General features: G+C 35.7%; 1 protein-coding gene across 1 annotated transcript in view; it reads right to left on the bottom strand.

The window, feature by feature from the left end:
* Nucleotides 1–2078: 2078 nt before the first annotated feature.
* ZDHHC17 (zinc finger DHHC-type palmitoyltransferase 17) overlaps nt 2079–14027 on the bottom strand; it is a 98449-nt gene continuing 86500 nt past the window's right edge. The window contains exons 11-17 of the mRNA XM_004602688.3: nt 13818–13942; nt 12063–12125; nt 10783–10876; nt 8092–8175; nt 6630–6787; nt 5666–5760; nt 2079–4920 (exon numbers count right to left, since the gene is read on the bottom strand). Of these exons, the coding sequence (XP_004602745.1) occupies nt 4782–4920; nt 5666–5760; nt 6630–6787; nt 8092–8175; nt 10783–10876; nt 12063–12125; nt 13818–13942 (758 nt within the window). The 3' untranslated portion in view covers nt 2079–4781. The remainder of the gene's footprint in view (nt 4921–5665; nt 5761–6629; nt 6788–8091; nt 8176–10782; nt 10877–12062; nt 12126–13817; nt 13943–14027) is intronic.

Raw genomic sequence — 14027 nt, 5'->3', positions numbered from 1 at the left:
TGCCAGGTTCTCCCATTTGGATGAATATATTACTTAAAAACATTTTTTTCAAAATTTCTCTTTACCTAATAACTATTACTATTATTACTGGTAGCTGCCTACAGATAGCTAGAATCTGAACTCTCTAATTTGATAGGTGGTAATTTAGTAAATCTTGTAAAATAGATAACTTTTTCATAGATTTCAGTGTTGGGGGTCGGGGTGGAAGTACTGGGGTCATACCCAGCTGTGCTCAGGGAACATACCAGGCTTAGCTGCACAAAAAAACAAACCTGTACTATTTCTCTGATCCACGCATATTTCAGTCCTGCCTACATGCCAGATTCAGCTGGCTCAGGCAGAAAATCAGTATTAGACTAAGGAATGCTGTACTTCCCTGGGAAATTTGTAGTTCTTTACCAAAGACTCAATCCATAAGAAAACTTGGTGTTTAAGAAAGCTTATATTGAGCTTTCACTTTAAAGGGTATGGGAGATATTGGTCTGTAATATGTACCAGAAAACAGAACTAGACTGACCAGTAAGCACATCATTTTCCAAAGTCTAATTTACCACATCAGATTGTGAAAGGCAGAACCAAAAATTCAGCAGAAACTTAAAAGGAAAAAGTACACTAGTCAAAGAAATTTGTATTTTTGTAGGAACACAAAAAATACCCAGCGTTCAATTCAACCCACAGGGTCAGGCATCCTATAAAAATATATGAGGCATAAAAGCTACAGAAAAATATGGATTAAGTCATTTAAAACCAAACTAAAACTGACACAGATGTGAAAAAGGTGAAATATAGTAAAAGTTATGACTTTACTCCAGGTTTTTTGAGAGATGGGATGATTGAGAGGATTTTCTAGGTCAAATACTTAAGTTCATTTGCAGGTGCATAAGGTGAAAGATGTTATTCATTGAATAGCATGAGTAACAGACATGGTACTAAGGAGAAAAACCACCCAAAGTGAATAACAACAAATCAGAAACATGAATTGAGGATCAGTGAGTGGTAAGGACAGTGTCAAGTGGCCTTGTGTGTATACAATTGGAATTTCCCAGAGAGGAGAACAAAAATTTGAAGAAATGATGGAAAATCTCCACAGTTGATGAAGACTAACCTACAGATCAAAACAGAAGTAGGAGAACACTGCTATTAAGAGTGCTGTCAAGCCAAAAAAGTCTGATAACTAATCCAATCAAGTCAACTTTAACTGAGTAAAACATTCCCAACCCTGATATATTTTGTTTCCTTCAGCTTGTGATTTTTGTTGTCCTAATGAAGGGATATTTTCAGCATTCATTTGGAATTATATGTGTTTTATTACTTTTAAAGTCACAAAGATATTTAGCAGAAAATTTAGAACGAGCACTTTATGAAACTGAAGGTTAATTTGACACATTAAGATCCCTTGGCTCTGTATGTGCTACTTGTTTCTAATTCTTTCTACGAATTCTTTGAACCAACTATCAGTATCAGATATTGGCCAGCAGATTACGACCTAAGCATGTGACTGAAATGCAAACTCTGTGCTTGGATTTGTTTTTTGTATGCTTGCTTCAAAATGTCCCTTGAGGACTATGAAATTCCGGAGGTACTACTTCCAATGTCATAAAATAATTATGAATTGAACATTAGTCCAATCTGAAAGTACTTCTATTTAATATCAGAGTTCTTAAAACATAAACCATTTGAACAATAGGAAACATTTTCATAATTTTTGCTTTTTTAATTCCTCAACAATGAAGTTCTGTCATGCATAGTTTTTCAATTGGCAGGTTTTTATTTTTTGCAATATTTCACTAGCGCCTAGACAAATTACTTGGATAGTCATATAGTACCTAAGGATCCTAATAACTCAATGGAAACCGATATTTTTAAATAAAAATTTATTCTCTTTATTAAAAAATTACACACATACAGAATTGAAGATTTTGTTTAGAATACTACCATCTTACTTTTGCCCATTTCTACATTCTATGTCACTTGATTCCTAGTTTACCTGATATAAATATATAAGAATCTCATATCATAGGTACCACTAAGTAGTGTTTCATCAATTTTTTGAAGTTAACTGAACGAAATCACAAGCACACACTTAAGAGTCAATATTTATTCTGATTAATATTTTTAAAAATTTTAACAGATTTAATTTATGTAAGGAGAGCTAATTTATTAAACACTTTACAGGTTTTTCTTTCCACAGAGTAACACGGTAAGTAGCAAAATAATACTTGGCACAGTTATAAATAAAATATAAAATAAAAATATCCACAGCTTAAGAATAATAATGCTACTTTTATATCATTAATATTTCAAATTCCTGGAAACAACCAAAATATGAAGGGGAAAAAACCTCCCAAGAAGTAATTCATGTTCAGAGCTGAGAAAAAGGTTTCTAATCCCTAAAAATAACCAATTAAACAACTGAAATGAAGTACTCCCCAAAGAGTCACCTTCATACACAAGTTTAGAACTGGGTTAACCTGGTTCTCACACACAAAACCTACAGGATAATTAAATAGTCTGTTCACCGCTGCATAGTTGGCTCCTGACCATCTGACCAGTTCTGAGTTATAGACTTCAGTGGTAGTTATGAGATGGTTAGTGTAAAGCATTCACATTGCTAATATCTTCCTCCATGTAATTATACAGCTATAGTTCCCACCCCCCCACTTAACTGAAAGACATCTCTTTCACTCTGAAAAGAATATTGTACCTACGAAGAAAATGGTAACAACACTCTTAACTCTGAGAAAACCACCACGGTATTCAACTGTTAATAAAAATGTATTTGATAAAAATTGCAACTGAGTCTTCATGTGAAGTGGCTCAAAATACAAAAAAATTAAAACAAATTCTAGCCTTTTATAAATAACTTTTAATTTAAAAATTATCTAAAATTTCCCCCAATTAGTAGTCAAAACTAGCAGACATTTGTAAAGTTAACCAATTTTTTACATTCTATGACAAAAATGGCACAATGCTATTGCCACCCCACACCCACTGCTTCCCTTTTCAAAAATAAAGTACATATGCCAATTTTCTAATATTAAAACACTCACATACACTAAGGGTAATCTTTTTAAAATTTTCTTTAAATGTGTGTGACTTATGGTCAAGAAACTATATAAAAATGATACTTGGAAATACTGAACATCAACTATATACACTTTCACTGCTCCTCTCACTAAGGCAAGGGGCGGGTATACCACTAGTTTGCTTAATATCTGTAATCTGGATTGTACAGGGAATACTAATTTTACCAAGCATCGGACATGCAGTGAACTTGCAGGGTATAATGCCTATTAACAGCAATATTGAATATTACTAGAAGCTTGTTAGTTTTCTCCCTTTTCTTTTTGGTTGTATCAAATGAAATGAGCAGCTTTAAATATACTAACACAGACACAAAGAAACTATTCGATAAATTATTTATATACAGATACACAATCTTTACACTGGTCAAAGATCTGTCCTGGTCTGACCATCCTTACCCACCCTCCCCCAGCCCGCTCCCTCTCACAGGTTCCCACAGGCTGCTCGAACCACAGTTGCTACAGCTCTTAAGAGGACTTAACCAAGCTTCGCTTTGTAAACAATATGTATAGAAGCAGGAACTCATAGTTCTCCATGAGAGTATAAAAATGCTGCAACAAAAATTGATCAGTGCATCACATGTAACAAGAAAATCGTTCTGAAATTATCTCCGAGAGTATTAATGAATTTCAAAACATTCAATAGAGAGAAAAGCTGAGATAATCTTGGGGATTCTTTCTCAAAGGTCATTTTTAAAAGACCAGAATTGATCACTGGCTTTTCTTTTTATTCACATTGCTATGTACAGAGATCATGCTCCACTTTTAGCTAAACTCCATTATTTTGCCTATATTTTGTAGTTCCGAATTTAAAAGGTATATCCACTCATCTCTGATAAAATTTTGCATTAACTTATTTTTGCCTTTCCTTAAAAATACAACTCTTAAAAATTGAACTGTTTGCACATCAAATTAAATTCTAATTTATGCTTTACTGGATAGTATGTGCTAGTATACATTCTATGAGGTGTATCATGCACTTAGTAGGGCTTTTCAGTTTGAACAAAATAACATAACTTACTATACTCATGCAAGTGCTTTATCAGACCATAGAACCTCAGAGCAAGGTCACAAATTATTTCACTGAACTAGAAATGTACCAGCATTGCAAGAGCTGATAGCAATAAATTATTGTTAGCACATTTTTTTGGTGAGCATTATTTTCTTGTGCCTTTAAAGACACATGACGATAGATCCCTAATAAAACCACATGATTTTCATCACAGTATTTACATGTACATTCTGAAACGTACATAATACTAGTCTGAGTCAATTTAAAACAACTTTCTTGAAATTAAATGCAATGCTATCCATAGACTGCATTATAAAACGTTGTTTTAGCTAGAACTGAACGTTTCTGATGAGCATGCCATGTCTGTTGAGAGAATAAGTTCACTCTCTTTCCATGAAAAATGTTATGAGAATAAAACCAAAGAGTTGAGTATTATGAATCTCCACAAAGAGAACCATTAAAATTCTTTTTAAAGATCTGTGTTCTTCTCAGCAGTGGCAGTGTGTTCTGTCCGTGTTTACTTTTATTAATAAAAGTGCTGGGGGAAAAAAGTGTGAAATTCACTGTTAGCCCTACGTATAGCATGCTATTGTTCAAAGGATGTGGATTCGAGTAAGAGAGAGATGTGGACAGACACAATTTTTCAGGCACCACTCAGCAATATGCGTCAGAGGATAAAGATGTTGCTACACGAGCTGGTACCCGGATCCTGATATTTGGTCATATTCTATTGTATACTGCCTGGTCCAGTCCACGATAACAGGACGAAAGAGGCCACAGCATCGAAATTCAAAGAAGTCTATAACATTCCTTACACATCCATGGCTGAAAACAAGCCCCCCCAAAAGAAATAGTCTATTAGTACAATGCTTTGTTTTATGAATTATTAACTATATTATGTTGAATTCTGGTGATAATACCCCCTCCACCAACTTAAATATCCAAGTTTCTTGTTTAAAAAAATTTCCTTCTAACTACTAAATTTACATATGGATTCATGTTTCTTTACAGTTCTGCCAACACTGATTTTTCTTTTGTCTTTTGTTAATTTAATGAGTTATACAACTATAGTTATATACATATTTCTGTAATTTCTATGTCACACATAATTTTTGATTAAAAAATTGATCAGTGCCTCTTTAGAAAGACAACAAATTCTATTCAAAAATTAAGAAAGTCAGAGACAACATAATTACAAATAGCATGAATCTGATGGTATGAATAATTAATTTTTAAAAATAAGTTTCAAGAGGCATGTAATAGCACTAAAAATGCTTAAAGGTAGTAGACAACAGCTTGCAAAAAACCTAAAATTTTGGTAAGCATTTCAAATTGGGTAACACTGTTTACATATCTGAAACCACACAAATTTTTACATTACATGTATATCTATATGATGAATTCTAAAGTGAACTAACCTTACTATCTCTGGCGAAATCTTAGGATTCGGTAGGATTTATAAGCTAATTTTACCTAAAAGAAATATTCTTAATATTCCAATGCTATGTCTTAAGAAAATATTTCTTTTTGGTGTACTAAGTACTCAATAATAATGAACTTATATACATACTTGAATGGACTTTCAATAGATGTTGTTGTGACTTTAAAGTGCTTATATCTTCTGGCATTCATTCTTTCATTTGTAGTAATACCTAAACATGATATCTAAGAAGAAAAAGAAAATCATTAACTGTGACTCTTAATATTTAGTGTAAAATAAGAATCCTCAAGAGAACCCGGAGAGAGAAAAATGAGCTCTGCTTTTGGTTTCCCATCAGAAGATGAAAGGAGCTTCGATGGTAACATTTTGGCCTTGAAAAGCAACCAGGTGTTTACAGGATCACTGTAGCACTGTCATCCTGTTGCTCATCGATTTGCTCGAGTGGGCACCAGTAACGTCTCCATTGTGAGATTTGTTACTGTTTTTGGCATATCGAGTATGTCACAGTTAGATTGCCAGGCTCTGCCGTCCGGGCAAGATACTCTCCGTAGCTTGCAGGGCTCTCCTAAACAGTTAAAATTCAAGATTTCCTAGGCACAGATGTGCGGGAAGCTACAGACAAGACCACTCTCCTTAGCCCCGTTAAGAATGACGCTTTTCTCTACTGGCCTCTTCAGTCGGGCAAGCCATGAGCTACTGGGGACAGAATGCAGAGCCCCGCGCATCTTGGCATGCACTTCAACCCGTGGAGCTCTCTGAACTCTAAAAATGAGGTTTGTTGGTTTGTTTGTTTTTAATTCTTAATTTCAAAGATTCTTAAATTTTATTTCTGGATAATAACAGATTACTGTCAAAGCAAAATTAGTGGCATCATCTAACTATGCTCACAAATCCAATTTGACCTGTAATCTGAATTGAAAATTGCTAATAACATTACGAAGGCTCAAAACATGAGAAAGAAGAGAAGAAATGGAAAGGAGGTACTAGGAGAAAAATCGAAAATGGATTTTTCAAAAGTGAAGGGTGGTTAAAAATAGGCAGTACTATTGACACTGCCAGCACCCTCGAGAGCTCAGAACAGCCTTATACATACCTGGTACATCTGACACATGAGTAATACAGCCACCCACATGAAATGAAAAACACTGTTCAGAAACATCCAGAACATCCATGGTGAGCAAGTGGCAATTTGTGTAATATATGTCCAAAATCCATCCTTAGTGTAAGTGGTCTCACAGTGGAGGCCCCAGTCTAAAATCAGAACAGAAGCACTCAAATGTATTTAGTCATCAGAAAATAGCCTTCTGGAGGCATCTGATTAAGCACCACTTAAGAACAACCTAACAATAAGAAGTTTTTTATACTATTAAGTCACTGTATCATGGTCATCCCGTTGCTCATCGATTTGTTCGAGCAGGCACCAGTAACGTCTCCATTGTGAGACTTGTTACTGTTTTTGGCATATCAAACACGCCATGGGGAGCATGCCAGGCTCTGCCATGTGGGCGAGAAACTCTCAGTAGCTTGTTGGGCTCTCTGAGAGGGGTGGAGGAATCGAACCCAGGTCGGCCACGTACAAGGCAAATGCCTTACCCGCTGTGCTATCATTCCAGCCCCATACTATTAAATAATTCCATTATATATTAACAAATCTATATTCAAAAATAAGAATCAAACTTTTTAAAAAACTACTCTAACAGTATAGGTTTAAAATTAGTATAACAAACAGATACTTGCTAACCAAACGCTTAACCTTAATAGATATGAGTTTTAGGTGGAAGGAGAGCATGCCACACAACATCAGCTTGATAGGGCGAGTTTTTTCTTTTTTCACTTTATTTTATTTATTTTTATTTATTTAGGGTGAGGTTTTTCAAATAAACACAAATCCACTCTTTGGGAGTAGCTGCCATAAAGAACTATTACTCTTACTCCTTGACCAAATCTTTCTACTGAATTCTATTTGAGAAGGGAGTTTTCTTTTTCATCAGAATAATGACAGGCTACTCTTAATATCCGTGGGTGTAGAACTAGGAAATCAATTATCTAAGACTTAATTTTTAACACAGGATTTAATACAACTTCATGCTAAGTGCTACTACCAAACCTTAAACATGGCCACTAATATTTTCATTCAAATTTTTTCCAAATTAAGTTCTTAGACACAATTTTAAAATTCTAAAATGCTAAACTGAGATTATTAAATGTATGAAAACTCATTCTCAAAGGAGCAACTTCTAATACCCTTTACCATTAATATGCAATAATTATACTATCCAAAGTCAACTGAGATAATACAATTTTTGGAGGATACATGTAGTTAATTTAGAATTCTATAATCAATTGTAGTTGATTATACTACAATTTTAACATATTTACAGTCTTATATTTGATAGTTCTATATCATTTTTATGTACTCCCTTGTGTGAGGTACCGCAAAACATAATTTTTAAATCGAAAGACAACTGTCATTGTAATTTCTGTTAATATGGAAAGTATGAGTATCCACATAATTGTGTTTTTAAACAAGTTAAAAAGCATATAATTGTACTCACAGGAAATACAACCATAAATCATCCAGCATATCATAAAAAGCAAGAAGAATAGGTAGCCCATAAAGTATCTATGGTTGCCTGCACCTAAAGAACAACATAGAAGTAATATTTTTTAGCTAAGGGGAAAAAAAAAAATGGAAACAAACCTGTAAAAATGGGGTGGGAGAGAAAGTCAGAATAGTCTGAATCTGCCTGATACAATGTGAACAATAATTATATACATTAACTATTTCACAAAATTTTCTTTAAAAAATGTTTCATTTTATGAAAAAAATTTTTTTTTCATTGTTGAGGTGCTGGGCCAACCCAGCAGTCTAAGGGGTGAAGGAAGGGCATCCAGTAAGAATGCAAGACATGCACTTCCATCCCTTTGAGGTAACACGCCAGTCCAAGAAAAGAAAGTTTTAATGAAAGTCTTAAAATATGACTCTTTACAATTACACAAAAGATGTGATAATTGCAAATATAAACTTCCTGAAGGCGTAAGAGGTCCACTGAACCCAATAAATCACAATTCTTAGTTTTAATTCTCCTGTTTGGCTTTGTGAAGTTTAAAAATAACCCTAATTTTATCTTTAGCTCTATAACTTTGTAAAGCAGCTTTCCAAAAGCTTCTTCCCCAAGGCCACACACTCTATTTTCCTGCTGTCATCTCATAAAACACCAGAAACCACTATCAGACCATTTAGTTCAACTCCTTAAACTACACTGATTAAACTACACCTTAAAGTCCATTAAAATATGGAGTCATGCCAAGTTCTTATCTGTTATCCCTCTCTCACTCTGTAGGTAACATTCTTGCAAACTGATGTTTCTTTTTGAGGGATGCAGACTGGAGTAAGGATACTCTCGGTGATGCTCAGAGATCACTCCTGGCCAGGCTTAGGAGATTCTATGTGGTGCTGAAATTGAACCTGGGTCAGCGCATGCAAGGCAAGTGCTCTACCCACTGTACTATCGCTCCAAATCCGTTGCAAATGTTTTTATTGCCTTTAGTTAAAGCACTAGTTCCTTGGGACCATGGAGATAGTATAGCAGGTAGGGCACTTGCCTTACATGTGGCTGAGGCAAGTTCAACCCCTGGCACCCCATATGGTTCCCAGAGCCCAGCAGGAGTGATCCCTAAGTGCAGAGCCACGAGTAACCCCTGAGCACCACCGAGCATAACCTAACAGCCCCCACTCCCACAATAAAAAATAAACAGCAAGAGATGCCTCCAGACCCCGTGCCAGGCTGAGTCTCAAATCTGGGGCACCCCAGAGTGTGGTTGGTGAGCCCACCACTGCCCAAACAGAACCCCGGTAGCCAAAGAACTCCACACTGCAATTACCACCATGCTCAAGACCAAACTCCACAGGCTTGGGATGAGCCTCATCCAGGAATGAATCTGTTGAAAAACTTAGGTATATGGGTTTTGTGGCCAAAATCCCCAGGTTCTCACAGAGTTGGGGATGGCTACCTCCTCACCATCCCCTGTTCTTCTGGGAGCCTGGAAGTCACACACATTAACTTCTCTGGTGCCATAAAGCTCATTAACCAGTCACCATCCAGAAACTCATTAAAAAATCTCAAGAGATCAGCAAGCTGCAGAGATGCTTCCGGAGCCCAAAGTCACCATCCAGTTAAAAATTTAACTTCAGCTGCTTCAAAATTTTAGAATTCCTAGAGCAACATCTCATACTCTACATCATTGTATATCAGGAGTAGCACACCACATTGGATGGGATGTAAAGTAAAAGGCAACTTCACATACAACTCATTAAGAAGATATTAACACACAAGACTTAACCACAACATGTTAGTCATTAAACAAGGGCTTAATGACTCCAGGGTGAGATACAACAATCACCACAAACTTTCTTCTAAGGAAATCTTTTTTGATTATCTTTAGCAAATTAGTCATAAGAAGCAATATAAAATAAATTATTTAGGGCCTGCTCTTGGGGCTGGCTTGGGTGGTGGCTGGGAAAATTGGAAATAATGGTGGTGGGAAGGTGTAGCACTACAGCACTGTCATCCCTGTTCATCAATTTGCTTGAGCGGACACCAGTAACATCTCCATTGTGAGACTTGTTACTGTTTTTGGCATAATGGTAGTAAAATTGTTGTTGGAATACTGAATGTAATAAATCATAAGCAACTTTATAAAAATCAAATTAAATTTAAAAAAATAGCAATTTCATCTTGATTTACTACAATTCAATGAAGAAATTTGGGATAAAGAGGTCCCCCAAAGAATAGATGGAGATGTATCAATCTTTTCTAAACATTGATTCATTTTATTAACTGCTTGACCCTCAACTGAGCTGCTGGCTTGTCCACCAAGAGATAAGAGGGTTTTGGGATGGGAGAGAGAAAGCAGACTTTGCTTTAGTCAAGTTCAGGAATAAATTCTCTTAAAGTTATTTGGGGGTGGAGGTGGGCACATCCTATGGTACTCAGGAGTTACAACTGTTCTGCATTCAGGAATTACCACTGGAGGGCTCATGGAACCATATGGGATGCCTGGTGTGTGTGTTTGGCGGGGGGGGGGGGGGGGGTAGTGTTGAACCCAGGTCAGCAGCGTGCAAGGGAAGCTGCCCTACCTGGGGTACTATTGTTTTAGGTCTAATTCTCTCCCAAATTTTAATAGTGTACTTTGTTATTTACCTAGAGAACAATATGTTGACAAATCAGTAAAAAAAAACTTACCTACGCAGTTACCCACCCATGGGCAATGGTGATCAAATTTTGCTATACAGCGGTTGCACACACCACAATGTTTGGACCTCACAGGTTTCCGTATCTGTTAACAGGCATTGTTAAAAGATTATGAGCGGCACTGTAACTGAGAGAAAGAAAGCTAAACAATATTTCCTCTAAAACCAAATGAAAATCAGGATAATCTTCTTAAATGAAATTTCAAATGCAAAAACAGATAAAAGAGTAAGATGACTACAGAACATAGACTCTGAAGGATAGGGTAGAAATTTATAAAAGATAAATTTTCTGTTGATATGAATGGTACTGCATTTAATTTACATCACTCAAATCTTTAAATAATGAAAACAACATTCCCCAGTCTACAAAATGAAATGTATTGGATCAATTATTATGTTATCGCTTGCTCCTTAATAAAATTATTTTTATAAAGGTCAGACTAGAACTTAATCAAATGTACTATCAAAATTCAAAATCATTAGTAAAATATAAGTCTTCCCAAAGTTAACAATGCCAGCAAAAACAGATGTTTCCCTGTAAGTGCCACCTGAGGCTGCGAACCCCTGTGGGAATGCCTGACCCTAAGTGCACCCTGCTTAGGAGACAGCAGGTGGCCCCTATGTTGCACAAATACAGGACTACCCATAAAGTTCATCACTAGGCTCTTGACAATTCATGCCTATGACACTTTACTATTGTTAAGTGTTGAGAAATGTTTAGCTCTATAATATTCCAAGTCACCTTAGTGACCATCAGAACGCGATAGAGATCTTTAATAGGCAAATTCCAAACTGGATATATATTATATATTCTTGTGGGATTATGTTTTAAGAGAGGAAAAAGTGAGTAAAGGGGCTGAAAAGACAGTGGAGTGGGTAAGGCACTTGCCTAGCACATGGCCACCCTGGGTTTGATCCCCGGCAACCCACATGGTCTCCTGAGAACTGCCAGGAGTGATTCCTGAGTGCAGAGCAGGAGTAGCCCCTGAACACTGACAGGTGTGGCTCATAATTCAAAAAGAAAAAGAGTGTAAGAATGACTATGAATGAATTGCACTGCTGATTCAAAAGTATATGAAGGTCTCCCAGCAGGGAAGTGTCTTCAGAAGGAGACACTATACCATCCTTTCTTCTGCACACAATCTAAAGGGTATTTCTGGACCAGGGTAGGAGAATGTGAGACAGTGAAATAAACTGTTCTCCTGCACACCCTCAATATCATGCCACTGACAGAGAAAGAGAAGATACAGAAGAATAATAAAAAATCGCTACCAAACAGGTACTGCAGAATATACTGAGGTCCAGGCTTCCTGTTTCGGCAAGTTCAACTATTGTCTGTGAATTGGAAAAAAAAAAAAGTAATTAAAAATGTTGTATTTAGCAAATAATGTTCAACTACTTACACTACCAGTATGAACCAATAAGCATGATATTCATCTTTAGCATTAAACATTTTTAATGTTTTCACTGCAATATAAATTTTGTTTCATTTACTTCTATTTCATTAGCAGTGTAAATTCAGTTCATTACAGTATAATTAAGGGAAGTTTCTTTCTTAAGATGTAACATGGCCCTAAACTGAGTTATAGGAATATTCCTCTGCAATTGAAATTTAATCTATATTCTGATTACAACATAAAAACAAAAATGATTTCAATAAAAAACTACTGAGTTTTCAAAACTGCATTATTATGAAGAAAACCTAGAAAACCAATTAGCAGTAAACTCTAAAGGCCAAATAACATCAGGAAAGCAACCCCTATACAAATGTATCAAGAATCAAAGACCAATTTTCTGTTGACATGAATCGTACTGCATTTAATTTACATTACCAAAATTTTTAAATAATGAGAACAATATCCCCCAGGTTTCTAAATAAAATTTATTTAATTTCATTAATAGAAATTGTTATGATTATTTATATTATTAAATTACGCACGTTATACTGTATTCTAAGACCCTAATTTAGAAAAAGCTTAGACTGTAAGAATCCAGCAGTGGTTTAGTGTACGGTGAACAGGAATGTCTAAGATTTGTTATATTGTCAAAGACTATATAGTTTCAAAAATAATATAACTGCCTCTAGTCTAATTCCCTACTCACATGACATCTTTAAGTTATGAATTTATATTCCCATGTGCCTGGTTTAAAGACAAGGGGTGCCCTGAATCAAATATACAAGTATTTGTTATTGGAATAGTATATCTAATCTATCAACCAATATTTCCTGAGACTTTATGAAGATGTCTAAAACACCACATTTTTCCCTAAAAGCAGTGATAGCAGCTTCACAAAGAAGAGAAACATAAAACTATATTGTCTTGGAAGTCAAAGGACAAGCAACACAGGAGCAACCTGGGTTCTAGAGCTACAAATCTGTACTAGAGCTATAGGTAATTTCAGCTTGGCTTGAAACTTCCTTGTATTCCAAAAGGCTGCTTCTCCCTATGGGCAAATAAAGGATGATCTCACTCATCTGTAGCATACAGAGAAACAAACTGAGGGCACAGACAATATCAATTGGTAATAAACGTTGGATACTGGAATACAGACCAAGAAATGCAGGTCTGGTTGTTGGGGTGGTGAGGAGAATGAGTGGGATGACTAGAAGCAATATGGGAACACAGGTAGAGAATCTGGAACACAGGGGCAGGGCTACGGGATAACAGCATGCATCAAACCCATAACTGTCAATCACAGGGGGCCAGCGGCAGAAAAGTCAGACCAGAGGCAACTAGGGACAGAATTGAGGGTCACAGCCACTTAGATGTTGGCATTGGTGTACAGCATCACTGTATATCAAGACCATATGCAAACAATACTGCAACACTATTTCTGAAAATGTAATAATAATTGTATATATATGTATATATATATAAATATGTTTTATATATATATATTTTTTTCTTTCTTTACACTTTATTGACTGCTATAACTACCGCAGCAAAAAGAACTGAGGCAATGGCACAATTAAGTAGAGTACAATTTGACAATTAAACACATATGACTACTTAGAAAGTATGTTACCTTTTTCTTTTGTTCTTCTGTAGCTTTAATAATTCCTGGATCTGATTTCCAAGATTTTCCAAAATTGTAGAAAAGTGCAACACTATTGGCAAGGAATGGAAGATGAATAAATAAAAAATTGAGATGTGCTGAAAGTTAAGGAATCTAAAGAAATAAACTGCCATTATTGGTAAAATTATAACCTATAAAATTTTACCACTAGAATTCTGA

This window comes from Sorex araneus, chromosome 10, assembly GCF_027595985.1.
Source record: "Sorex araneus isolate mSorAra2 chromosome 10, mSorAra2.pri, whole genome shotgun sequence".
Taxonomy (NCBI): Eukaryota; Metazoa; Chordata; class Mammalia; order Eulipotyphla; family Soricidae; genus Sorex; species Sorex araneus.
Note: the sequence above shows the minus strand (reverse complement) of the source record. Positions and strands in the feature narration are given on the sequence as shown.